The following is a 24,786-nucleotide window of genomic DNA, read 5'->3' on the forward strand; positions in this document are numbered from 1 at the left end:
TCAGAAAAACAAAGGCCCATGAGAAAGCACATGCTCCGGCACAACTTTCTTCATGGCATTTTTAATCTCCTTATTTCTAAGACTGTAGATGATAGGATTCACCATAGGGATCACCAGAGCATAGAATATGGACACCACCTTGTCCCGGTTTAGGGAGTAGCTAGAACTGGGTCGCATGTACATGAAGAGACCAGAACCATAGAAAAGAGTCACAGCAGTCAGGTGAGAGGCACAGGTGCTGAAGGCTTTGGTCCTACCTTTAACTGAGCTGATCTTCAGGACAGCAGCAACAATGTAACCATAAGAGATGAGGATCACAAGGACAGACATCATTCCAACAACAACACCCACAATGAAGTTCACCACTTGGCTGGTAAAGGTATCAGAGCATGACAGAACCAGAACTGGAGGAAGGTCACAGAAGAAGTGGTCGATCATGTTGGGCCCACAGAAATCATGCTGGTAGACAGAGTATGTTTCAATCAAAGAACTGAGGAATCCACCCATGTAGGCCCCAGCCACCATCTTTAAACAAAGTGTATGGGAAATGAGAGCTGTGTAGAGCAATGGGTTACAGATTGCAGCATAGCGGTCATATGCCATGGCGGCCAAAAGAAAGCATTCAGTCAGCCCCATTCCACAGAACACAAAGTACTGTGTGGCACAGCCAACAAAGGAAATTGTTTTCTGCCCTGTGATGAGGTCAAAGAGCATCTTGGGAGTTGTGGAGGACACATAGCAGATGTCTAGGAAGGATAGGTTACTGAGGAAGAAATACATGGGCGTGTGCAGGTGGGAGTCCATCCTGATGAGGACAATGAGGCTCAGGTTCCAGGCTAAGGTCAGGAGATAAATCCCCAGAAATAACACAGAAAGGAAAAGCTTCATTTGCAGATGGTCTGAAAATCCCAGGAGGATGAATTTTGTCACAATTGTGTTGTTCCTTCCTATAACCATAGACCTACTTCCTGCATAAAGGAAAGAAACAATCCTGTGATCATTTATGTTTGATTATGTTTGTCATTATATGAGTGGGTATTTCCTGGAAGATCATGTAAACAATTAACACCAACTTAACATCACAGCCACCTGCTATGCCTTCTTCTTGGAGGAAGTCCGCCCATGATAATTTCTTGGCACTATTTAAAATCTGTATGCTATATATCTTGCTGATTAGAAGAGGGTCTGTCTGGAGTAGCGAGTGACTGGGAGTCAGTAATCTGGGTTTTGTCCTCAGCTCTATTCCTAACTCCCAAGGGATTGTGGAAAAGTGACTTCACCTCTCCAGATTCTCATTTTCTCAACTGAAAAATGGGAAGCTTGAGTCAGATGAGTCTCAAGGTTTCTTTAGATTTAGGTTTCTTATGGTTTTTTAGACTTTCTGACTTGAAAATATAAACCCAGATTAACAATAACATTAGGAATTTCTTGTATTTTATATATCTTTAGTATAAGAATCTGGAAAAGGAGCTAAACACAACAGGCTATAATATTTGACATATTCCATTTGAGGGAGCAACTCTAACCCATAATGAAGATAATCCATTCTTTCAGGTTAGAAAACTAAGAGAAAAAATATACACATATATTATATAAATCGCATATATGCTTAGAACTAGAAAATTTTTTGTAATTATAGAATAAGTTTTTACACAAGTAACTGCATAAAATGCATAAAAAGACCAAAATTTGGATGAACACAACCAGCACCATTATGGGATAGAAGGGCTGTGAATAATATCTCCATGGTTGGAGGAATGGTGGAACAACACCAAAGTTGACTGAAATTGGATGAGCCATGGTGGTCAAGAACAAAAAGAAACCAGTATTTTCTGAGCAAGAAAAGCTGGAAAGGGCTCATTCGATATTTAAGGATAACATTTAAGGATAGGCATGGGACAACCTTGATGTCATCAGGCCAGACTAGATTATCATTTTTAAGACAGGGAAGCCCATATACATTTTACATTAAGAAAGATAAGCTGGCACTGATATAAGTTCAAAATGAGGAAATATAAATGGGATGGGTATGAAAAGGCAGAAGTACCCTGGGGAAGACTCAGGGGTAAAATGAAAGTTGCTGAATTTTATCATTTTATGGAATTTGACTACCCATGCATGTTTGCAACCAACTGCAACTATCCGATTGTGTTTCGCTATCATTCATCATATTAAAAACTGTTCTACAAGAAGTTCTACTGCTCAACATCACTAATCTTCAGGGAAATGCAAATCAAAACCACAATGAGCTATCATCTCACATCTGTTAGGACGGCTATTATTAAAAAGACAAAAGATAAGTGTTGGTGAGGATATAGAGAAAAGTGTTGTGCACTGTGGGTGGGAATGTAAATTGCTGCAATCATTATGACAAACACTATGGAGGCTCCTCAAAAAATTAAAAATAGAACTACCGTATGATTCAGCAATCCTACTTCTGGGTATTTATCCAAAGAAAATGAAGTCAATATCTTGAAGAGATAGTTTCACTTCCATGTTTATTGTGGCATTATTCATAGTAGTCAAGATATGGAAACAACCTAAACGTCCATCAATGGATGAATGCATAAAGAAAACTCAAGACAGAGTGCATGGATGGCTCAGTCAGTTAAGTGTCTGCCTTCAGCTCAGGTCATGATCCCATCCAGGGTCCTGGGATCGAGACCTACATTGAGCTCCGGGCTCAGTGGGGAGCCTGCTTCTCCCTTTCCCCCTCCCCCTGCTTGTGCTCTCTATCAAATGAACAAATAAAATCTTAAAAAAAAAAAAAAGACAACTTGAGGTAGATGATGGTGATGATGATGGTGGTGGTGATAATGACGATGATGATAGATGAGAGAGAGAGAATGGAATATTATTTAGTCATTTAAAAAGTAGGAAATCTTGTCATTTGCAATGACATGGATGAATTCGGAGGACTTTATGCTAAGCGAAATAAGCCAGACACAGAGGGATAAGTTCTGCATGATCTCACTTATACGTGGAATCTAAAAAGTCAAACTCATAAAAGTAGAGTAGAATGGTAGTTGGGGGTTGAGCAGGAATGGGGAAATGTTGGTCAAAAGGTCCAAAGTTTCAGTTATTCAGGATAAATAAGTTTTGGATGTCTAATGAACAGCACGGTAACAACAGCTGACATTACTTTGTTGTATATTTGAAGGTTCTAAGAGGATAGATCTTAAATCTCAAAACACATGCACGGGCGCGCACACACGCACACACAAAGAGTAACTATATAGAGATGACAGATAAGTTATTTAGCTTGATTGTGGTGATCTTTTCACAATGTATACATATATATAAAAACATCAAGTTGCACACTTTAAATATATACAATTTCTATGTGTTAAAGACATCCCAATTAAGTTGTTAAAAATAAGTACGTACTACTCCTAGCTTTGTGTTTTCTAAAATTTTAAATCTCCCCACTATCACTCACTGACTGAGCGGCCAAAATCAAGAAAGGCCAAGACAGCTCTTCACTATGACATCAATCTATGAACCTACCAAAGAGGAAATAACATAAGTTGGGTGTTTCTTATCTTAATGAAATCTTCCCTACCAGAATGTAAGCTACTCAAAGGCAGGCTGGGAGATCTGTTTATTGATCTATTTATTGATTTGTCCTATCGCTAACCTAGAACAGTGATTGTGACATAGGCACAGTAAGTATTAGTTGAATGAATGAATTTTTTCACTGCTTATCTGCAGAAGCTTTGCAGAGCGTTTGGCTTATAACGTGTGCCCAATTATAATAATATAATACGCCATATATAACACAATCACAAACATGTATTCAAGGCTTATTGAGTACCAGGCACTGTTTTCAGGACTCAACTTATATTAACTCATTTAATCCTCCCTGGTAGCGGGTAGACTTACTCTGTCCCTTTTACAGATGAAATGCGGAATAGGCTATAAGTTATAATTGTCATTTGTTGGGTGAATGAGGTGGGAAGGAAGGAGCTGAACTTACTGAATGATTTCAGGCAGAAGAGTCCTGAGATCTCATCCTAGGGAAGAATTATTGGTTGCTTTCCTCCACTAACATTTTTTACGAACTTCAGTTTATCTGTATTTCCCACTGCTCTATGCCTGGTTTCTGGTTCAGTCAATTTTTTATAGTTTGGCCTTATATGAAGAGTAATATCTGCTTCTGGAATCCCTGCTCCTTTATTACCAAGTCTTCAAAATGGCCTTAGGGAGTTCATTATTTTAATGGGCATGGGTAGCCACACTTTTCCTCCATGTGGCTGCCCTGTCACTCACTCCTGGGTCCAAAGTAAAAGCCTAGCAATCATTAGAACTAAACATTTCTGAGCACTAATTGTTCTCTGGGGTGATAAGGACAGGGACAATCACCCACTGCCAGAGTCTTATTTACAGTCCCCTGCCTTATTCTCCTCTGAGCTTTTCCTGGGTCCAGGAAGACGTCCTTTTGCTTTGGTGGGCAGCCTTCCACTTTGAGACCCTTCACTGAAAGTAAACCACACACAAGAGAGTTGGGTTCAAATTCTGGCTCTGCCATTTTATCTATATAAACATACACAAATTTTTAATTTTTAATTTTCTCCCTTATAACACTGGTGTAATAATTATAATACCAATCTCAAAAGGTTGTTGTGATAATGAAATGAGATATGAATAAGAATGTCTTAGCACAGTGCCCGATGAATAGAAATCACTCGATGAATGTTGAGTAATAACGTCATTAACTCTGTCTCTAGGGCTGTGGCCAAGACCTCTTTCCTATCTATTTGACATTTTATTGTGATGAAAACAGTTTCTCTGCCCTTTAATATTTTGGGTGCTACTTCCAGCACTGCCATGACCTGGACATGTGGCTGTGGGCAAGTCAATTAACCCCTCCCCCACCTCTCTTGGCCTGAGTAAATTCAGCTCACTTTCCAAGGATCCCTCAAGCTCTGAAAATCTAGAATTTTGAGACACTGATTTCCTGTTTTTTGAAACTTTTTCTACAGGAATAAAGTTTACAAAAAGGATTTAATCTGTTTCATGAAGATCAAGTTAGCAAACCTTAGTCGGAAAATAAAAATTGATTAAATGATAGGGCGCCTGGGTGGTTCAGTTGTTAAGCGTCTGCTTTCGGCTCAGGGCATTATCCTGGAGTTCTGGGATCGAGCCCCACATCAGGCTCCTCCGCTGGGAGCCTGCTTCTTCCTCTCCCACTCCCCCTGCTTGTGTTCCCTCTCTCGCTGGCTATCTCTCTCTCTGTCAAATAAATAAAATCTTTTTTAAAAATTGATTAAATGACAAAAATAGCTGAAGAGAAGGGCCATATGCACCCCAATGTTCATAGCAGCATTGTCCACAATAGCTAAATCATGGAAGGAGCCGAGATGTCCTTCAACAGATGACTGGATTAAGAAGATGTGGTTCATATATACAATGGAGTATTACTCAGCCATCAGAAGGAACGATTACCCTGCCCAACATTTGCAGGAACATGGATGGGACTGGAGATTATGTTAAGTGACATAAGTCAAGCAGAGAAAGACAATTATCATATGGTTTCACTCGTTTATGGAACATAAGAAATAGCAGGAAGATCGGTAGGAGAAGGAAGGGAAGAATGAAGGGGGGGTAAACAGGGGGAAATGAATCAGGAGAGACTATGGACTCTGGGAAACAAACTGAGGGCTTCAGAGGGTAGGAGGGTGGGGGGTTGGGATAGGCCCGTGATGGGTTTTAAGGAGGGCACATATTGCATGGAGCACTGGGTATTATATGCAAACAATGAATCATGGAACACTACATCAAAAACTAAGGATGTACTGTATGGTGACTAACATAACATAATAAAAAATTATTATTAAAAAAATATCTTCTATATGAAAGAATATAATTACTGAGATTCTTGACACACAAGGTAACAGGCTGAATTTAGGGAAAGAAATTTAGCAACTGAGATCATTGAAAGAAAGAGAGGTAAGTGACTCCAAAAATAGACTGTGAAGGAGAAAAGTCAAGGAAGTTCTCCATTTAAAGAGAAGCATTTTGAATAATATTGGGGACATACCAGCCCAGGAGATCCCAAAACTAGGAGAGTCAAGCCCAACTAACTACAAAAGTGTTTTGATACTGAATTAAGATCCCAGATAATTTAGAAGGTAAATCCCTAATTATGATCTATACATTTTCTTGGGATTAGAAAAGCTGGTACATAATAAAAAAATTTTTTTAAAGAAAAGAAAAGCTAATAATAGGGGATGGTAATAGATTTCATCCATCACGACAACTCTGATCATAGTGATAATGATTACCTGCAAAATAACGCTGAGAAACTCAAGAATAAAGGGCAAATTATATATTATCAATGTCTGCTTTGGATAGGAAAATGTAGGGTGGGGACATTTGATGTATTTGTCAACCTATTCTATAAAAAATTTAAGAATGAGGAAGGAAATTTGCCTTATTAAATTTACTTTGATATAACCATAAACTTTCATTACCCCTACTTTAAAATATCAGATCTCATGTGTGATTAAATTTAAGAATTTCAAGCAGAAAGTTAAAGTGAACATCAAAAGTATGAAGGCAAACAGCACATAAAAGAAAATAAACTTCAAATAGAATTACAAATGTTTAGGATGCAATTCTTTAAGACTCAACTCAAAATTTATCTCACTAGGATTCTATGCATCTGAAAGTTTGCAGATAGCTTCTCCTGAAATATGATTTGCTCTCATGTTCATTTACTATTTTAGCATAACTATTTTAATGAGGTTAATTGTTTCAAAGAAATCCCAGGGAAAAATCCAGAGGTGCTTGGCAATAAAACACAATCTTGATTCTCAAATTGGAGTTTGAAATGTTATTTCGGTTTGTATTTCTTCTAGCGAGGAGTATAAATGTCAACCGTTTATAGATCCGAAGTCTTTTCACCAGGCATCCCAAACAAAGATAATACACAAGACAAAAGTACATATAGAGGTTTTAGAGGTCTTAAATATATAGATTTACTTATATATAATATATATTTATGTAATATATATTCATAAAAGGAAAGACTGGAAGCTATACGACCTGAGCTCCAATTTCCATTCTGCTGCGGGAAACTAGGTTCTTGACCTCTCTGGGCCTCAGTTTTTCACTCTAACACAGAAAAAACTAAAGTGAAAGACCTCTAAAAACCCAAACAGCATGATTATAACCGAGATAACTGTATTAACAATCATTATCTGCACAGATGACCACGACTTTAGACCCTCCTATGGAATGTTGCTGCCACCTAGTGGAAGTATGCCTAAACTGTAGGGTCAGTCTTAAGAGGTGACCTCTGGGGACTAAAATCCATGTGAGAACCTAGCACTGCATAATAAAAAATTATTATTAAAAAAAAAAGAACCTAGCATTGCAATAGTAATTGATTATCTTCAAACACATTATAAACCCACCATGCTCTAAGCACTGTACCATGTGCCCCCTCAAGTACCTTAGCTCAATACTTCACGAAGTTCAATTCTGGGAAAGAAACCAGACCAGGGAGATGGACAACTTACTAAGCATATTGAAAATGCTGAATAACACTAATGGACAAAGATATTTAGAGAAGAGTGATGTAACTGAGAATAGGTAAGTCACAAGTTCACAGTCAAGGTACCATTGTAAACAAATCAGATTTTTAAGTTCTTAAAAAGAGGCATCATAACAACAAAAGAACAGTCTAGAAATGTTACACGGGTTAAAAGAATTAAAAATGGTAGTGTTAACACGTGGCATGGGTCTGAAGCCTGCCTATTTTCATCTGTGTGGTCCACTGATTTCCACTGATTTCACATCACCTCTTCCTTCATCTGTGAGATTCGGACGAATGTACCAGCCTGGTATGACTGTGTGCGGATCACATGTGAAACCTACATGAAAACCATTATGTAAAAACTATTCAAGTGGGACGAGTTATTGTTCTGATTTTTAAATTACCAATGTGTCTCAGAAGACACTCCTCCAGCTGCAGAATTCTGATACCAGCTTATTAGAAATGCGTGGTAATACATATTATTATTGTGGCCAGCTAACTATATGCTTTCATTAAACAACAACTACCTAATGTACATGTTTTAATTAAAATGCCAACTAACTTGGACATAGTTTTTTTATTATTATGTTCAGTTAGCCACTGTATTGTACATCATTAGTTTTTGATGTCATGTTCAATGATTCATTAATTGCGTATAACACCCAGTGTTCATCATAACACATGCCCTCCTCAATACCCATCACCTGGTTACCCCATCCCCCCATCCCCCTCCCCTCTGAAAGCCTCAGTTTGTCTCCCGGAGTCCACAGTCTCTCATGGTTCATCTCCCTCTCTGATTTCTCCCCTTTCAGTTTTCCCCTCCTCCCCCTGTGGCCCTCTACTCTATTCCTTATGTTCCACCTATGAATGAAACCATATGATAATTGTCTTTCTCTGCTTGACTTATTTCACTTAGCATAATCCCCTCCAGATCCACCCATGCCAAAGCAAATGGTAGGTATTCATCCTTTCTGATGGCTGCGTAATATTCCATTGTATATATTGGACATAGTTTTTAAAAGACTTTCATGTTTAGCAAATCTTGGCACAATAATTTTATAAACAGTCATTGCTATCACTGTCATTTTTTTATTATTTTGAGCTCAGCATTACTATGCACAGTATTTGTGAATGATATCATACTTCCGGAAAATAGTTGAACATATTAGACTCTCTGGGAATTGCTAGGTAAGTCTTAAACTCAAAATGAATCATTAGGATACCTTTTATCCCTTTTTGTTGTTTGATTGCTGTTGCAAGGACTTCTAGTACTATGTTGAATAATAATGGCAAGAGTGGGCATCCTTGTCATGTTCCTGATCTTAAGGGAAAGGCTTCCAGCTTTTCCCCATTGAGAATTATATTTGCCGTAGGCTTTTCATAGATGGTTTTTATGAGATTGAGAAATGTACCCTCTATTGCTACACTCTGAAGGGTTTTAATCAGGAAAGGATGCCGTATTTTGTCAAATGCTTTTTCTGCATCTATTGAGAGGATCATATGATTTTTGGCCTTTTTCTTGTTGATAAAATCTATCACACTGATAGATTCATGAATGTTAAACCACCCTTGCATCCCAGGGATGAATCTCACTTGGTCATGATGGATAATCCTTTTAATGTACTGTTGGATTCTATTAGCAAGATTCTTGTTGAGAATTTTGGTGTCCATATTCATGAGGGAAATCGGTCTGTAATTCTCCTTTTTGATGGGGTCTTTGCCTGGTTTGGGGATCAAGGTAATATTGGCCTCATAGAATGAGTTTGGTAGCTTTCCTTCTGTTTCTATTTTTTTGAAATAGCTTTAGGAGAATAGGTATTATTTCTTCTTTGAATGTTTTGTAGAATTCCCCAGGAAAACCGTCCGGGCCTGGAGTTTTGTTATTTGGAAGGTTTTTAATCACTGTCTCAATCTCTTCATAATTAATTGGTCTGTTTAAAAAATCAGTTTCTTCCTGTTTCAGTCTTGGTAGTTTATAGGTTTCCAGGAAGGCCTCCATCTCTTCCAGATTGCTTAATTTATTGGCATAAAGCTGTTGATAAAAGTTTCTAATAATCCTTCCAATTTCATTGGTGTTGGTTGTGACCTCTCCCTTTTCATTCATAATTTTATTAATTTGGGACCTTTCTCTATTCTTTTGGATAAGTCTTGCCAGTGGTTTGTCAATTTTATTTATTCTTTCAAAGAATCAGCTTCTAGTTCTGTCGATCTGCTCTACCGTACTCCTGGTTTCTAATTCATTGATCTCTGCTCTAATCTTGATCAACTGCTTTCTTGTGTGTGGATTAGGCTTGTTCCTCTGTTGCTGTTCCAGCTTCTTGAGGTGAGAATATAAAAACTGCATTTTAGATTTTTCTATTCTTTTGAGTGAGGCTTGGATGGCTATGTATTTTCCCCTTAGGACTGCCTTTGCAGTATCCCATAGGTTTTGGACTGTTGTGTTTTCATTCTCGTTGGTCTCCATACATTGTTTAAATTGACTTTTGATTTCCTGGTTTATCAAATCATTCTTGAGCAGGATGGTTCTTAGTTTCCAAGTGTTTGAGTTTCTTCCAAATTGACAAGGCAAGAAACAACAATTGTTAGAGAGGATGTGGAGAAAGGGGATCCCTCCTACATTGTTGGTGGGAATGCAAGTTGGTACAGCCACTCTGGAAAACAGTGTGGAGGTCCCTTAAAAAAGTTAAAAATTGAGCTACCGTATGATCCAGCCATTGCGCTACTGGGTATTTACCCCAAAGATACAGACGTAGAGAAGAGAAGGGCCATATGCACCCCAATGTTCATAGCAGCATTGTCCACAATAGCTCAGTCGTGGAAGGACCTGAGATGCCCTTCAACAGATGACTGGATTAAGAAGATGTGGTCCATATATACAATGGAATATTACTCAGCTATCAAAAAGAACGATTTCTCAACATTTGCTGCAACATGGACGGCACGGGAGGAGATAATGCTAAGTGAAATAAGTCAAGCAGAGAAAGACAATTATATGATTTCTCTCATCTATGGAACATAAGAACTAGGAAGATCGGTAGGAGAAGAAAGGAATAAAGAAAAGGGGGTAATCAGAAGGGGGAATGAAGCGTGAGAGACTATGGACTCTGGGAAACAAACTGAGGGCTTCAGAGGGGAGGGGGGTGGGGGAATGGGATAGGCTATTGATGGGTAGTGAGGAGGGCACGTATTGCATGGTGTACTGGGTGTTATATGCAACTAATGAATCATCGAACTTTACATCAAAAAATAAATAAAAATTTAAAAAAATGAATCATTAGGAGATTGTAAGTGTTGAATCAGATGCCTGGGTGCCACACTTGGTTGAGAGTTCAACTCTTGGTTTCGGTTCAGGGTGGTGATCTCAGTGCTGTGAGATTGAGCCCCATGTCTGGCTTGAGTTTCTCTCTCCCTCTCCCTCTGCCCCTCCCTCCTGCACTCTCTCTAAAATAAGTAAATATATCTTTTAAAAAAAGTGTTGAATCTTAAATAAAATGAAAATATCTTTAACCATTGATATAGTAAAAATGGCAGCAAAAAAAATAACTTTAAATAATCTTAATGGAAATAAAACAAAATGTCTCCTACTTATCAAGGCATTTGAAGACACATATAAATCAACATTATGTTAAGTATGAGTTTTCCAAGAAGACTTTGAACATTGTTTTGACTAAACATCCATGGATCTAAATCTCTCTCAGGAACTCTTAAACAGAAGATTCCAAAAGAAGAATCAAAGTGCACTCATCTAGTTTCAGGACAGTAGTGCAGCCTGAGAGGAGAGAAGTGATTCTGGAAAGAACCATTTCTTTTTATCACTTAAATCATCCTTCTGCCCAAGCCCAAAGAGGGTAGGCTCTTCAGACAGGGTAAGAGACTATGCTCGTGGCTAGGAAGGTTCAGCATCACTTGGAAGTTCAAGATTAACTACTACCAAAAAAAAAAAAAAGATATCAGCTTCATTTGAGCTTACTCAGATGTCCCCCATTCCAATTCTCATCAAAGTTCAATATTCTCGGTTTAAGAAACAAATGAATCAGGGGCGCCTGGGTGGCACAGTGGTTAAGTGTCTGCCTTCGGCTCAGGGCGTGATCCCGGCGTTATGGGATTGAGCCCCACATCAGGCTCCTCCGCTATGAGCCTGCTTCTTCCTCTCCCACTCCCCCTGCTTGTGTTCCCTCTCTCGCTGTCTGTCTCTCTCTCACATAAATAAATAAAATCTTTAAAAAAAAAAAAAACAAATGAATCAAACCTCTTCTTTTTCTCCCTCCCTCTCCAAACACATGAATTAATGACTTCCTTTTTGTTGTATGTCTAGCTTCAAATTATTTTTATTTGTACGTAGCCCTCCATAGAATAAGAGTCTTACATCTTTACACTACATTATGCTATACCAGAGTAAATTTTAAAATTTTTAGAGGAAAAACCCTGTATCTAATGTCTCTCTCAGAGAAAGATACCAGGTTTCTGTGGAAAGAGAATGGATTTACGAATGGAGGGGTACGATGGACCTTATCAACAGAGTCTGTGCAGTTGCGTTCCAAAACAGATGCACGCACCATTCATATGCAGCGTTTGGTGTCATATGATCACGGATTCAAATATTGGATCAATCTCTTATTAGCTGTAAAATTTTGAGCAACTTATTTAGCTTTTCTGCATATAAATATACAATTCTGCTTTCTTGTGCAGAGTAGGCGCTCATCTCGTCCTCTATGTTCCACTGCTATCCTGAGGTCATTCATCATGGACTACCAGAAGCGATTTTGAATAGCCTTGGGGGATCAGAGGAGCTGGCCATTGGGATGGAGTTTAATAAGCATTTATCATCAGAGCATTTATATGAGTATCTGTTCTCCATACCACCCCAGAGATCAATTAACTACGAATCTGTGAGGTTTGGGTGATCTATTTCTTTCTCTTAAAAAAGACCCTCAGGGGCAAATGTAATGAAACATCTCCAAGGAGAGAGGGGAAAAAACCTCTCTCAAAATCATTTCCAATCCCAGCTTTGAAACATTTTCAAAATGACCCCAAACGCAGATATTAGCAGATACCAGAAGAGCTTCTTGAAGATTCTCTCTCTCTTTTTTCTATTTTTTCCCTCCACCTTTCTGCCCACAAACACACATTCTATGCATCAAGCGGATATTTTTATTTTTGATGAACAAACCAGCCCCAAGCTTGCTCTCCCAGCTCATTAGCAGGTGGGGGATTGGAAGCAGTTACCGAAGCATGACTAGACTCCTTACAAAGCAAAACTCAAGACAGGCATCAGCTAAAGGACAGACAAACAAGAGGAAGAGGGTGAGTGCAGTCATTCCTCTTTTACTTTTTGTCTTCATGCCCACATTAATCTTGCTTTATAGAGCACTTTAGATCTACAAGCCCATATAGATGGCTAAGGAGTTGTTCGGATTTGAGTTTTTCTCCATGTACCTCTCAATTCTGTCTTTCCCCAAATTCAGCCACAATCTTACCTTAACACTGCTCTGATGGGCTTCCTGAACTATGTTGGAGCCCTTGCAACTAAAAAGAGAATTAAGAGGGAATGAAATTTTGGAAGGAATTGTTACGCCCTTGAATAGAGCTCCAATTATTAGTAAGTGGTTTGAAAAGCAATTTGGAAGTGCTGTGATTGAGGCAGACTTTACACAGCTGATTTTCCAAACGCCACAGAGACCTCTAACCTCCAAAACCCTCCTTCTCTATTCTAACTGGTGGCCTGAATTTTACCATCTGAATCTTAATTTTTGGATTAAATTTTGGTGCCTTTTGAATGCTCACCTTATGTCGAAAGGGACTCTTTCATTTACATCCATTATTTGTACATTTGGATGAAGGACAGACCTGGAAGAAGACCTTGAGGGCATCAGGCTCCTGCAAGGGTGAGGGGAGGAGGCGTCATAAAGAGGACAGAGCCCAGAGCAGGAATGATGGGGAGATCAGATGATCCACTCCTACTCCCCAATTTGGCTGAAGTTCTCCTTGTCATACTGTGTGGGTTTTTTTTAAGATTTATTTATTTATTTGAGAGAGAGAAAGAGAGAGAGCTGGAGGGAGGGGCAGAGGAGAGGGAGAGAGATAATCCTCAAGCAGACTCCCCGCCAAGGTCAGAGCCCATGCTGGGCTTGATCCCAGGACCCTGAGATCATGACTGGAACCAAAATTAAGAGTCGCCCACTTAACCGACTGAGCCACCCAGGTGCTCCCATTATACCATTTTTTAACTCCATCACCAACTACGTGAAAGCTCAGACTAGGCAGACTTAGCACTTTTTGCAGATATTTGATAAAAGATGAGCTGAACTGAAAATCAACTTGATCATTTCCCATCACTCCCTGAGTGTCTTCTGTGTGCAAGTTACTGTGCTAGGTTTTTACTGTTATCCTGTCTTCACTGTGGCCCCAAAGACTAGTGTGATTTACATAAAGATGCAGCTCAGCGTCTGAATGCACTGAGGTCACCGAGCCTCCTGAACTCTCTTTGTCTCAGCTGCTTTTGATTATACTTATATGATAGGGTTCGTAGGGGGTCTAGATTCAGATCAAACTAGCTCTCCACCCAGTTTGCTGCCAGTGAAGATTTCTTTCTCTCTGAAAAAAAGAAGCACCTCATTGTGAGCAGAGTTCAGTGACATAAAGTGGTCCATGGGGCCCTGAAGATACCTTCCGTTTAATGTTCTAGGGTAAGATTCAGGGCATCCATGGGCGAGAATAAAACTCTGGATATGCTTTTCCTTTTGTTCCAATTTGTCCAGATTCACTCTCTGTTTCTGGGGATGGGAAATTTCATCCTTAAATGTGAAAGTCTCCCCTCTGATGGCAACATTCAAAAACGGACTTGCAGCTGACCCATCAACACCTCCCCCCTCCGCCCCCCCAGATCATTAGTCTTCAACCTCACTCCCAAACACTTGTTACAAACCTACATGCCCCATAAGTAGACCCCTTGTTTCAACCCACCACATGAGGGGAAGTGTTTTCAAATAGGACTCCATTCCTTAAAGAATTCTTTAAGGAATATTCACTGCTGATAGCAATCACAATCCCAATTTGTTAAGCAAAGATCTTATCTCAAGACCCGTGATCCTTTTGCACATTATCTTAAGCAATTCTCCAACAACTCTGTTAAGAAGTCACGATTATCCCCATTGTACAAATGGAGGAATTGAAACTCAGAAAGGCTAAGTAAGTTGCCCAACATCCCACAGCTGGCAGTGGCAGAGTCAGGATGAGAACCAGGCTTGTCCTGAAGCCTGCCCAGAATCATAACCACCACTTTATTCCCCTCCTTGTACTGTTAACCTGAATAAAGGCTCCAAATGACCTTGAATCACATCACGAACCTCAGGTTTCTACCTGACTAAGGGCTGAGCCTACGTGAATGGGTCAAGGCTCCAGCAGAGCTGTCTCGTTTTGCTCACAATTTTTCCATGTGGCTCTACGTCTGTACTAGATGATGCCAAACTTTGCTGCAGGTCTCTCTCTTGTCTTAAAGGGGAAAGAATCATCTCCTGATTCTGGGAAGTTACACACCTTTCACAGACCACTGCAGAGCCTCTGAGTATAAAGCGTAAAACCATACTGACAAGATTGGGATAAGTGTGCGGGATCTCTGAAATTCTGCACAACGATGGCATCGTGGCTTCGCATTCTCTCACTATCCAAATTTGAGGGTCTTAGCACTGAAAAGTCTGTAGCAGAAACCATTAAGAGGGAGGAGAGCGGACCCCAATTCCAAGGGCATCTCTCTATGTATAAACTTCAAGAAGAAAGTTAAGGTCAATGAGACCTTGACTGGCAATGGGTAGATATGAATTGATTTTTGAAAAACTAAGGATATCAAAAATAAAATGGCTCTCCTAAACTGAGCAAGAAAATCCAGAGCAAATAGAGAATTACTTCCCAAACTGTGAAGTGACTGACTTGGAATGGCTTGTATGATATATGGAATTTATAGAGGGTTTCTGTTCTATGATACAAACACCCACACACATATACATATATTTGCACAGGTATACATCAAAATGTTAAGAGTTCTTATTTCAGGAAATAGAATGTCATAATTTTCAGGTTTTTCTTTTTTTGTTTTTTTGCATTGATCAGGAACTGCACATGATTTTTAGTTTCAACATTTCCGTTATATAGTGATCCAATTATTTACAGTGCTCACATACTGCTTTTAAGTTCATAAAATAACACTTCCATTTTGAAAAATAAAATGGAATTTATGAGGTTCTCTATATGTTAAGAAGTCGGTAGAATAGGCTGAAAGTATAGCTTAAAAGACAGTTAAGGTAATTTCACTGATTTTGAAATTGTTGAGACCCGAGAAAGGATCAAGATATTTTCCAAACCTATAAGAGTCATTCACTGTGAGCCACGAGGCCCCTGTGACCACACTTTTCCTCCTCTGGGGACGGGACCTCAGCATCGGAGATCTGCTGACAGTGGGAATTCTTTCCTGATTTATAGGGATTGAGACTTAGTGTGGGTGTGTCAGGGGGTGATGGGAATTCTTATCCATGTGAACAGGATGGAATCAATCCCTGATCCTGAAAGATGCTTCATTCACTGAAAATTCTAAGAATTTGATCAAGGACACTTTGTATTTAGTTTTAAACAACAACAACAACAATAAACACAGAGTACTTACTATAGGTCAGATATGTCCTAAAGGAGATGATAGATAGATATACATAGATAGATGATAGATAGATAGATAGATAGATAGATAGATAGATAGATAGATAGATAGATGATAGATAGATGATAGATAGATAGATAGATAGATAGATAGATAGATAGATAGATGATAGATAGATAGATAAATATAGATCCTAGTAAAAAAGTAAGTGCTATCATTATCTCTGATTTTACAGAGACAGATGGAATGTCCAAGTGACCTGCCCAAGATCACACCTTTACTAAGTGGTAAACCTAGGGACTGAATCCAGGCTGTCTAAATCCAGAGTCCCCATTTCTTAACAAGTCAATAGCTTAGAGCTCTGACTACAGAGAAATTTGAAATTGGAACTACATTAGTGTATTCAGATCTAATACGAGAGCACTTCTGTGTACATCTGGTCTAATCCTTTGGATTAAAAACATTGTAAATGTCTGATTGTTTCACAACTTCAGAGCTGAACCTCCATTAATTTCCCTGCTCCAGAATTGAAATTTGAATAAAGTTGGATGACTAGTTAATTTAGGGCATGACATGACTCATCTGGGACACCCAGAACTGTCCTGCAACTTTCACCTGGGACACGCTATGTGTCAGTCACTTTACATACTTTGCCTTATTTAATTCCTAAAACAAATATATGAAGAAGATACTGTCACCCATTTTGGAAGATAAGGAATTGGAGCCTAGAGATGTTGGATATCTCACCCAAAGTGACACAGCTACTAAGTGGTAGAGACAGGAGCTGATCACAGGGAGTCTGAATCCAAGGCTTGAGCTCACGTCATTCACGCTGTACTATGTAAAAAGAAAACAAATATTTAAGACAATGACTAAAATTGCCTTCTGAGAGAAAGAATCTTTGCATAAAGTTGTGATCTTCCCTCTCGTGCATTTTGTAATTTTTTGTTGACTGACGTCACCCATAATGTGGATTATCATTATTATGCCAGGTCTGCATCTTGTCCTCGTGGTCCATGGGAAACATGTCCACAACTAAGGCCTGGAACAGCTCTTCAGTGACCGTGTTCATCCTCCTGGGATTTGCAGACCATCCAGAACTCCAGACTCTTCTCTTTGTGACCTTCCTGTGTATCTATCTTGTGACGCTGGCCTGGAACCTGGCTCTCATCTTTCTGATCAGAAGTGACCCCCGTCTGCACACACCCATGTACTACTTCCTCAGCAACTTGTCCTTCATTGACATCTGCTACTCTTCTACAGTGGCCCCCAAGATGCTCACTGATTTCTTCCAGGAGCAAAAGACCATATCATTCTTGGGCTGTGCTGCTCAGTTTTTTTTCTTTGTCAGCATGGGTTTCACTGAGTGCTTCCTCCTGACGGCCATGGCATACGACCGATACGCAGCCATCTCCAATCCCCTGCTCTACACGGCCATCATGTCCCAGGGCCTCTGTACGCGCATGGTGCTTGGGGCATATGCCGGTGGCTTCCTGAGTTCCCTGGTCCAGGCCAGCTCCATATTCCGGCTCCACTTCTGCGGACCCAACATCATCAACCATTTCTTCTGTGACCTCCCACCAGTCCTGGCACTTTCTTGCTCTGACACCTTCCCTAGCCAAGTGGTGAATTTTCTCGTGGTGGTCACTGTGGCGGGGACATCATTCCTCATCCTCCTCATCTCCTACAGTTACATAGGAGCTGCTGTCTTGAAGATCCGCTCAGTGGAAGGCCGAAGGAAGGCCTTCAACACATGTGCCTCGCACCTGATGGTGGTGACTCTGTTATTTGGGACGGCCCTTTTCATGTACCTGCGACCCAGCTCCAGCTACTCACTTGGCAAGGACAAGGTGGTGTCTGTGTTCTATTCGCTGGTGATCCCCATGCTGAACCCTCTCATTTACAGTTTGAGGAACAGAGAGATCAAAGATGCCCTGTGGAAGGTGTTGGAGAAGAAGAAAGTGTTTTTCCTAGTTCGTGATTGAACGTATATGTCTCCAGACTGACAGAGACAAATGATCCCTGGCATCTACCTTCACCTCTAGCATTGACAAGGGAGACATCTTGTGTGCATGGCCATCTACCTGCTGACCCCACCATGGATAGTCAAAAGGGGGAAGAGATTACTTTAGCAGAAACACCACCCCAGGATACCCTGTCCTCACAGCTGGTATTATAACAACCACCTTTTATTAAGTGCTTAACGTGTACCAGGCACATTATTTAATTAAATATTCATTGCAGTTCTGTGATGCACGTAGCACCATCCCCTTGTTACAAATGAGGAAATGCAGTCCCACTAAGGAAGACTGACTTACCCAGGGCCATATGGGAAGTCAGAGGCAGAACCCATTCAGACCCTGGTCTTCCTAACTCCAGATCCCATGCTCTGCCCAAATGTTACTTTCCACATTTAACCACAAACAGCCCTGATGTTGTACAAATGTATGACTCTTACTACCGGTAAATGGCAGAACCCAAAAAGATACACTGTGTATGGTTGAGGTGAATTAAAAGAACAAGATGCCTACTCCATTAAACACTCTTCCAAGGCATCCCTGCTGGACTCCCATTATGACTACTGAATAATTTGCTAAGATTGAAGGATATTACCTTTGGCTACCTTTCTATCTCAGCTATGTAGGGGCCTAGAAATTCTGAACCCCACAGAATCACATCAGTGCTCTTCTTCCCAGTCTCAGTCACCTAAACTGCCTACTTGCTCAGTATCTCCTTGATTTCTACCATGTCATCCCTCCACCTGTTCAGCCCCTGACTCCATCTCACAGCATGCCCTCCTTTTCTCACCACATTCTGAGTTCCAGTTGCTCTCTTCTATCTGAACCCATTGCTCCTATAAGATCCTTGTTTCTTAATAGATTAACCCCTGAAGACCTACAATGAGTATTATCTGCTATCATCTCAGGAAGGTACACTCAGGCTCTCACCTCCAGGTCAGCCCTCCTTCATGGAGGGTTATCACAGTGGAGTTGGCCAGCACAACAATTCCTGCTGGCAAATCCCTCTCTCATTCATTTGTTGCTCTGTCCCCTTCCCAGCACACTCACTTTCCAATAGTGTGGGTCTATTGAGTATGTAAAAAGATTTTATTTGATTTTGTTGTTCGTATAGGTGGATCAATTATTTCTTTCATGTCTGCAAGACCATAAAGGATGCATGGGGAGGAAAGATGTTTGTCTCTGGTCTTCTAAATTCTTTCCCAAAGTCAAGCAAACTTAAAATGACCCATAGAAATAACACCCAGTAGTATTACCCAATAGGTAACTTTTCCTAAAGTTCCTTTATCAGTTGCCTTTGTGAATATTAGGACCTATATGGCATATTGGAAATTCTGAGAATCACCTCTATTGATGGATTCTATGCCCCAGATAGCTCTAGTTTAATCTTCCCCAGCTGCCAGAGGATAATGTGAGGAAGCCTCTATGATTATTTCAGATGTAAGATCCAATGGAGGGGCCAGACTGGCCAAAAGAGCAGACTTGGGGACCTAAGAATAGATTATTCCCTTGAAACTTAGAATTAACATGCCTGAATTCTGGTATTTTTTTAATCCAAATGAGTAAGTTTGACTAAGGATAATTATTCTTTCTTCCTAAAAGAAGTGATTCCGTTTATGAAAATTATGGGAAAAGGTTTACCTTAAAGAAAATCGACAGATTATTCAGTATCAAATCATTTTACCTTCTTCTTCCTCAAGTTAAAACACACATGCATGCCCTTTGTTTTCCTTAGCTGTCTTATTTGACAACCAGTTCATACATCATAGACCTCCACCTGACCTGAGAGGGAGCTTTACATGTAAGCGAAACAAAACGTGGCCTCTACATAGTTTGGTCTGAAGAATCTGAGTGTATTACTTTACTATCACTGCTACAAACCAATTACGACAAACTAAGTGGCTTAAACAGCATAAATTTATTATCTTACAGTTCTGTAGGTTAGAATAAACTCAACCCAGATCCTTCTTTTTTTCTTGAAAACAGAGACTGATCCTTGTTCACTGCTGTTCTCCCAGAACCTAACACAGTGTCTAGCATATAGTAGGCATGGAATAAGTGTTTGTTTAATAAATGAATGATTCACCATTTACAGTAATTTTGGCTTTTGCTGAGAATAGTGCTTATATTACTGCCTTGTGTATGGCTAAGAAGGCTTCTTGTAGATTTGTTTCAATGAAAGAGACACCAAACAAAATTAGATCCTTTTCCCCATCTATTACTCTTTTAAAAAAAAATTTAAGAGAGTTTTTAATTCAACTGTTATTCATAACAATTTGAAACTTTGGCAGTACTAATTATTGTAAGTATAATATACAACTAGAGATAAAGGGGAAAGCAAATAAAACACCCTATACATCAATCCTCAATCACTTTTCACCTTTGCTCTCTCCAGGCATAACTTATTTAAGTAAAACTGCTTAATTGCAGTAAGAGATGTGTTACCATATTCCTGGCTTGAATGGGCTTAATTCTTCAATCAGGTATGAGAGTACCCATTTCCCTAGTCTGAGAAATCTAACCCACTTTGTGCCTAAAAGCAAGTGTGAGCCTAGCCTTTTCCGCCCCCTTCCTCTTTAACTGTAGACAAAAAGGAAAAGAGACCATTGGATCACAACATGAATCCACTGTTTCTGGAACAAAATACTCTGAAGACCAGCTTTCTCTCCCTCATTTGGAAATTTTCCATCTCTGAAATATAGTTCTTTCCCCTAGAAATGAAAAACTGACTTAACTTGGTTAAAGTATAAAGGCATTTTATAAAATATTTACAAAACTCAGTTTTGCCAGAAACACTTTCTAGAGCATATTTAAACATTAAATAACTTATTTTTTAAAAAGTTTTGAGGCAGAAATTAAAAAGTCTCCCCTTCTTAATTTTTACTCTTTCTAGTTTCAAAATATTTTATTCTAGTTTCAAAATCCAAAACACCTTATTCTTTCTAGTTTCAAATTCACGTGCACTGCAAAAAATAAAGCAAGTTGCAAAGAAGTGAAGAGCTGTGTGCTTTTTAAAAGTTATAATGCTGGGCACCTGGGTGGCTCAGTCTGTTAAGCATCTGACTCTTGATTTTGCCTCAGGTCATGATCCCAGGGTCATGAGATTGAGCCTCATGTTGGGTTCTGTGCTGAGTGAGGAGCCTGCTTAAGATTCTCTCTCTCCCTCTCCCTTTGCCCCTTCCCACTATCCCCCTTTTCCTCTCCTTCTCTCTCTCTCCCTTTCTAAAAAAATAATAATACATAGATAGAAAAAAAAATCTTTCTAAATTTAATGCTAAAAGCAAACCATAAAGGAAATAAGGGCAGGTTTGACCACAATAGTGTTAAAATCTGTATGACAAACAAAACATAAAGAAAGTTAAAGAACATATGTTTAACCAGGGAAAATATGCACGCCACATGTAGTACACAATAGTTCATATAAATGTCTCTCACAAACAAAATTAGAAAAAGATAAACCAATTGAAAACATGGGCACAGTTATGAGCAAGCAATTTGCGAAAGGAGAAATGCAAATGCTAATAATTTGATGAGAAAATACTCAACTGTACTGATATTCAAAGAGATGATAATGTAACCATAGAAAAATTTTGTATTAGCTAGGCAAAGTGTAAAGTAAATAATACTGAATGCTAACAAAGGTACAGGAAAATAGGCCCTCTCATATACAGTTGGTGAAAATATAAAACTGTACTGTCTTTCTAAAGGTTTGGCAACATGTATCAAAAAATCATTAAGATGTACATGCTTTAGTCCTAACTATTGTCTTTGTAGGAATGTATTCTAAGATGTGCACAGACATCCAAGGATGTCCATCTCGGTGCTATGCATGACGGCAAAAACTGAAACGACCTTGTAGTCCTTGAAAATCATACCTCATTTCCTCATCTAGGTGTCTCTCTTCCCCTTAACTGGCTGTAACAGGAATTAAGAATCAACTTCTCTGTACCTTTTTACTATTAATTTTACCTATGTGATAAATGTTCAATTCCATGCTCTGTTTATGAAGAAAGTGAACTAAAATTTTTATATTAACTTAAAACTTATATCAAATTAACATTAAATATTTATTTAACATAAGTAAGTGGCTTGTTAGATTAAAATTTTAATGTATATTTAACAAGTAAGTTGCTTTTCTTATGAGCCTGTCATCGTTTATTGCTTTTTATATGCATGTGCATACACATATGCATAATCTAGGGAAAGCCCATGTATGTGTGCTATGTCGCCTGAGGGAAAGGTCACGACGTGTGCGTGAACAGAGTATGGGTCATGATGAGAGTGCAAAGTGTCTTTCTACATCCATCATATGATCCGTAAATGGGTGGTTTGCAGGATTTAATATGTTAACATATGCAAAATGCCCAGCCCGACACTTGGTGAATGATAGAAACTCAATGCTTACGAGATTCTCTATGCTGACAGGTTGTTTGGAGGTGAGGAGAACAGGGTTTTCTATGATCAGTTGTTTATCCTGTGCTGGGTCTTTTAGACCCTCCTGTGTGTTTTCCTCATGGACCACAAAGGAAAAGTCCAAGATTGATCAACTCTGGGAATCTGAGGATCTGACCACCAGAATATATAATTAATTACCTCTGTTTTTAGAAAACATAAGCAAGAATGTATCCTCTACACCCCAGAGAGTGACAAATTCATAAAGCCATGGACTTCGGAGTTGGCAAAGCCTTCCTTCACAGAGATAAGCAGGAGTAAATGTAGTGATTCATCTATAGGGATATAGAGAACCATCTCCCCAAATGCACCCCCTAACCTTGGACTTTGGAAACCCCTTCTCTACTGTCCAAAGCTACAGGTGTTAATAGGCACTGAAAAGGTTCTTTTTTTCTTGTAAATTTGAATTCAATTAATTAACATATAATGTATTATAGTTTTAGAGGTAGAGGTCAGTGATTCATCAGTCTTATATAACACCCAGTGCTCATTACATCACGTGCTCTCCTTAATGCCCATCACCCAGTTACCCCATCCTCCCACCCCCGTCCCTCCAGCAACTCTCAGTTGGTTTCCTATGACTAAGAGTCCCTTATGGTTTTTCTCCCTGATTTCATCTTGTTTTATTTTTTCCTCTCTTCCCCTATGATCCTGTTTTGTTTCTTAAATTCCACATATGAGTGAAGATCATATGATAATTGTCTTTCTCTGATTGACTTATTTCACTTAGCATAATACCCTCTAGTTCCATCCATGTCTTTGCAAATGGCAAGATTTTATTTTTTATGGCTGAGTACTATTCCATTTTGTATATATATACACCGCATCTTCTTTATAGGTCCATCTGTCAATGGATATCTGGGCTCTTTCCATAGTTTGACTATTGTGGACATTGCTGCTATAAACATTGGGGTGCAGGTGCCCCTTTGGGTCACTACCTTTGTATCTTTGGGGTAAATACCCAGTAGTGCAATTGCTGGGTCATAGGGTAGCTCTATTTTCAACTTTTTGAGGAATCTCCACACTGTTTTCCAGAGTGGCTGCACCAGCTTGCATTTCCACCAGCAACGTGAGAGGGTTCCCCTTTCTCTACAACCTCACCAACATTTGTCATTTCCCAACTTGTTAATTTTAACCATTCTGACTGCTGTGAGGTGGTATGTCGTTGTGGTTTTGATTTGGATTTCCCTGATGCCGGGTGATGTTGAGCGTTTTTTCATGTGTCTGTTGGCCATTTGGATGTCTTCTTTGGAGAAATGTCTGTTCATGTCTTCTGCCCATTTCTTGATTAGATTATTTGTGTTTTGGGTGTTGAGTTTGATAAGTTCTTTATAGATTTTGGATACTAGCCCTTTACCTGATAAGACATTTGCAAATATCTTCTCCCATTCTGTCAATTGTCTTTCAGTTTTGTTGACTTTTTATCTTGAGGAAGTCCCAATAGTTCATTTTTGCCTTTGTTTCCCTTGCCATTGGAGATGTGCCTAGCAAGAAGTTGCTGTGGCCAAGGTCACAGAGGTTGCTGTCTGTGTTTTCCTCTGGAAAAGAGTTTCTTAAAGGTTAGTTTCTCTCCAATCTCCCTCTGTCTTGTCATGTCTAGTGTCTGCCCACAAACACACCCTCCTGGGCCCAGGAGGATTGACAAATAAGCCAGATTCAAGTTCTCACGGCCTCTTTAGAAAGCAGCAACCTGAGGACAGGAAGGAGCTACATGTGCCTGATTAGACTGTATGCAAAGCAGAGTCAATCGAAGCACAAAGTACTTAGAGAACAGACTGGCAGGTGCATGAGGAAGGGAGTGTGCCCACAGACAGTCAGCATTTGCTGTGTGTGCATGTGCCAGCCAGGCTTATTTACTATTTTCGAGCCCCTTGGGAACTATAAGATTCAGCCAGAGGACAGAAACTTCTTGAGTCTCTTCTCCATGCATTACCCTAGACATTCTGTCTTTCTGTCCTCTCCTGCTCCTCTGATGACATCCTGATTAGCATCCTGACCCATGTTTGAATCTTTGCTCCAAGGAAAAGAAATTAAGGGGGAAAAAAAGTTCCCGAGGAGGTTGCCTGCTCTCAACCCCCTACCTAGAAAATTAGGAGTGGCATATATTCTAGGCACAAGGGAAGTCCCCA

At 39.5% G+C, this 24,786-nt stretch overlaps 2 protein-coding genes across 2 annotated transcripts; one reads left to right on the top strand and one right to left on the bottom strand.

Annotated features, from left to right (window-relative positions):
• LOC123785340 (olfactory receptor 5A2) lies at positions 1–957 on the bottom strand. Its single transcript, XM_045787073.1, has one exon. It carries the CDS (start codon positions 955–957, stop codon positions 1–3), a length of 957 nt encoding a protein of 318 aa, XP_045643029.1.
• Positions 958–17,212: 16,255 nt separating this feature from the next.
• Positions 17,213–20,900, top strand: LOC123784989 (olfactory receptor 5A1). The gene is made up of 2 exons (XM_045786522.2): positions 17,213–18,132; positions 20,792–20,900. The coding sequence occupies exons 1-2, from the start codon at positions 17,213–17,215 to the stop codon at positions 20,898–20,900; spliced, it is 1,029 nt and encodes a 342-aa protein (XP_045642478.2).
• The last annotated feature ends 3,886 nt before the right edge of the window (positions 20,901–24,786 follow it).

The sequence above is a fragment of the Ursus americanus genome, chromosome 24 (assembly GCF_024610735.1).
Source record: "Ursus americanus isolate L20-20 chromosome 24, mUrsAme1.1.p, whole genome shotgun sequence".
Classification (NCBI taxonomy): domain Eukaryota; kingdom Metazoa; phylum Chordata; class Mammalia; order Carnivora; family Ursidae; genus Ursus; species Ursus americanus.

Coding starts and splice junctions, on each gene's coding strand:
- LOC123785340 (XM_045787073.1), bottom strand. CDS start 957: ATGGTTATAGGAAGGAACAACACAATTGTGACAAAATTCATCCTCCTG.
- LOC123784989 (XM_045786522.2), top strand. CDS start 17,213: ATGTCCACAACTAAGGCCTGGAACAGCTCTTCAGTGACCGTGTTCATC. Junction 18,133..20,791: donor AAAGATGCCCTGTGGAAGGT/GTTGGAGAAGAA, acceptor CTTTAACTGTAG/ACAAAAAGGAAAAGAGACCA.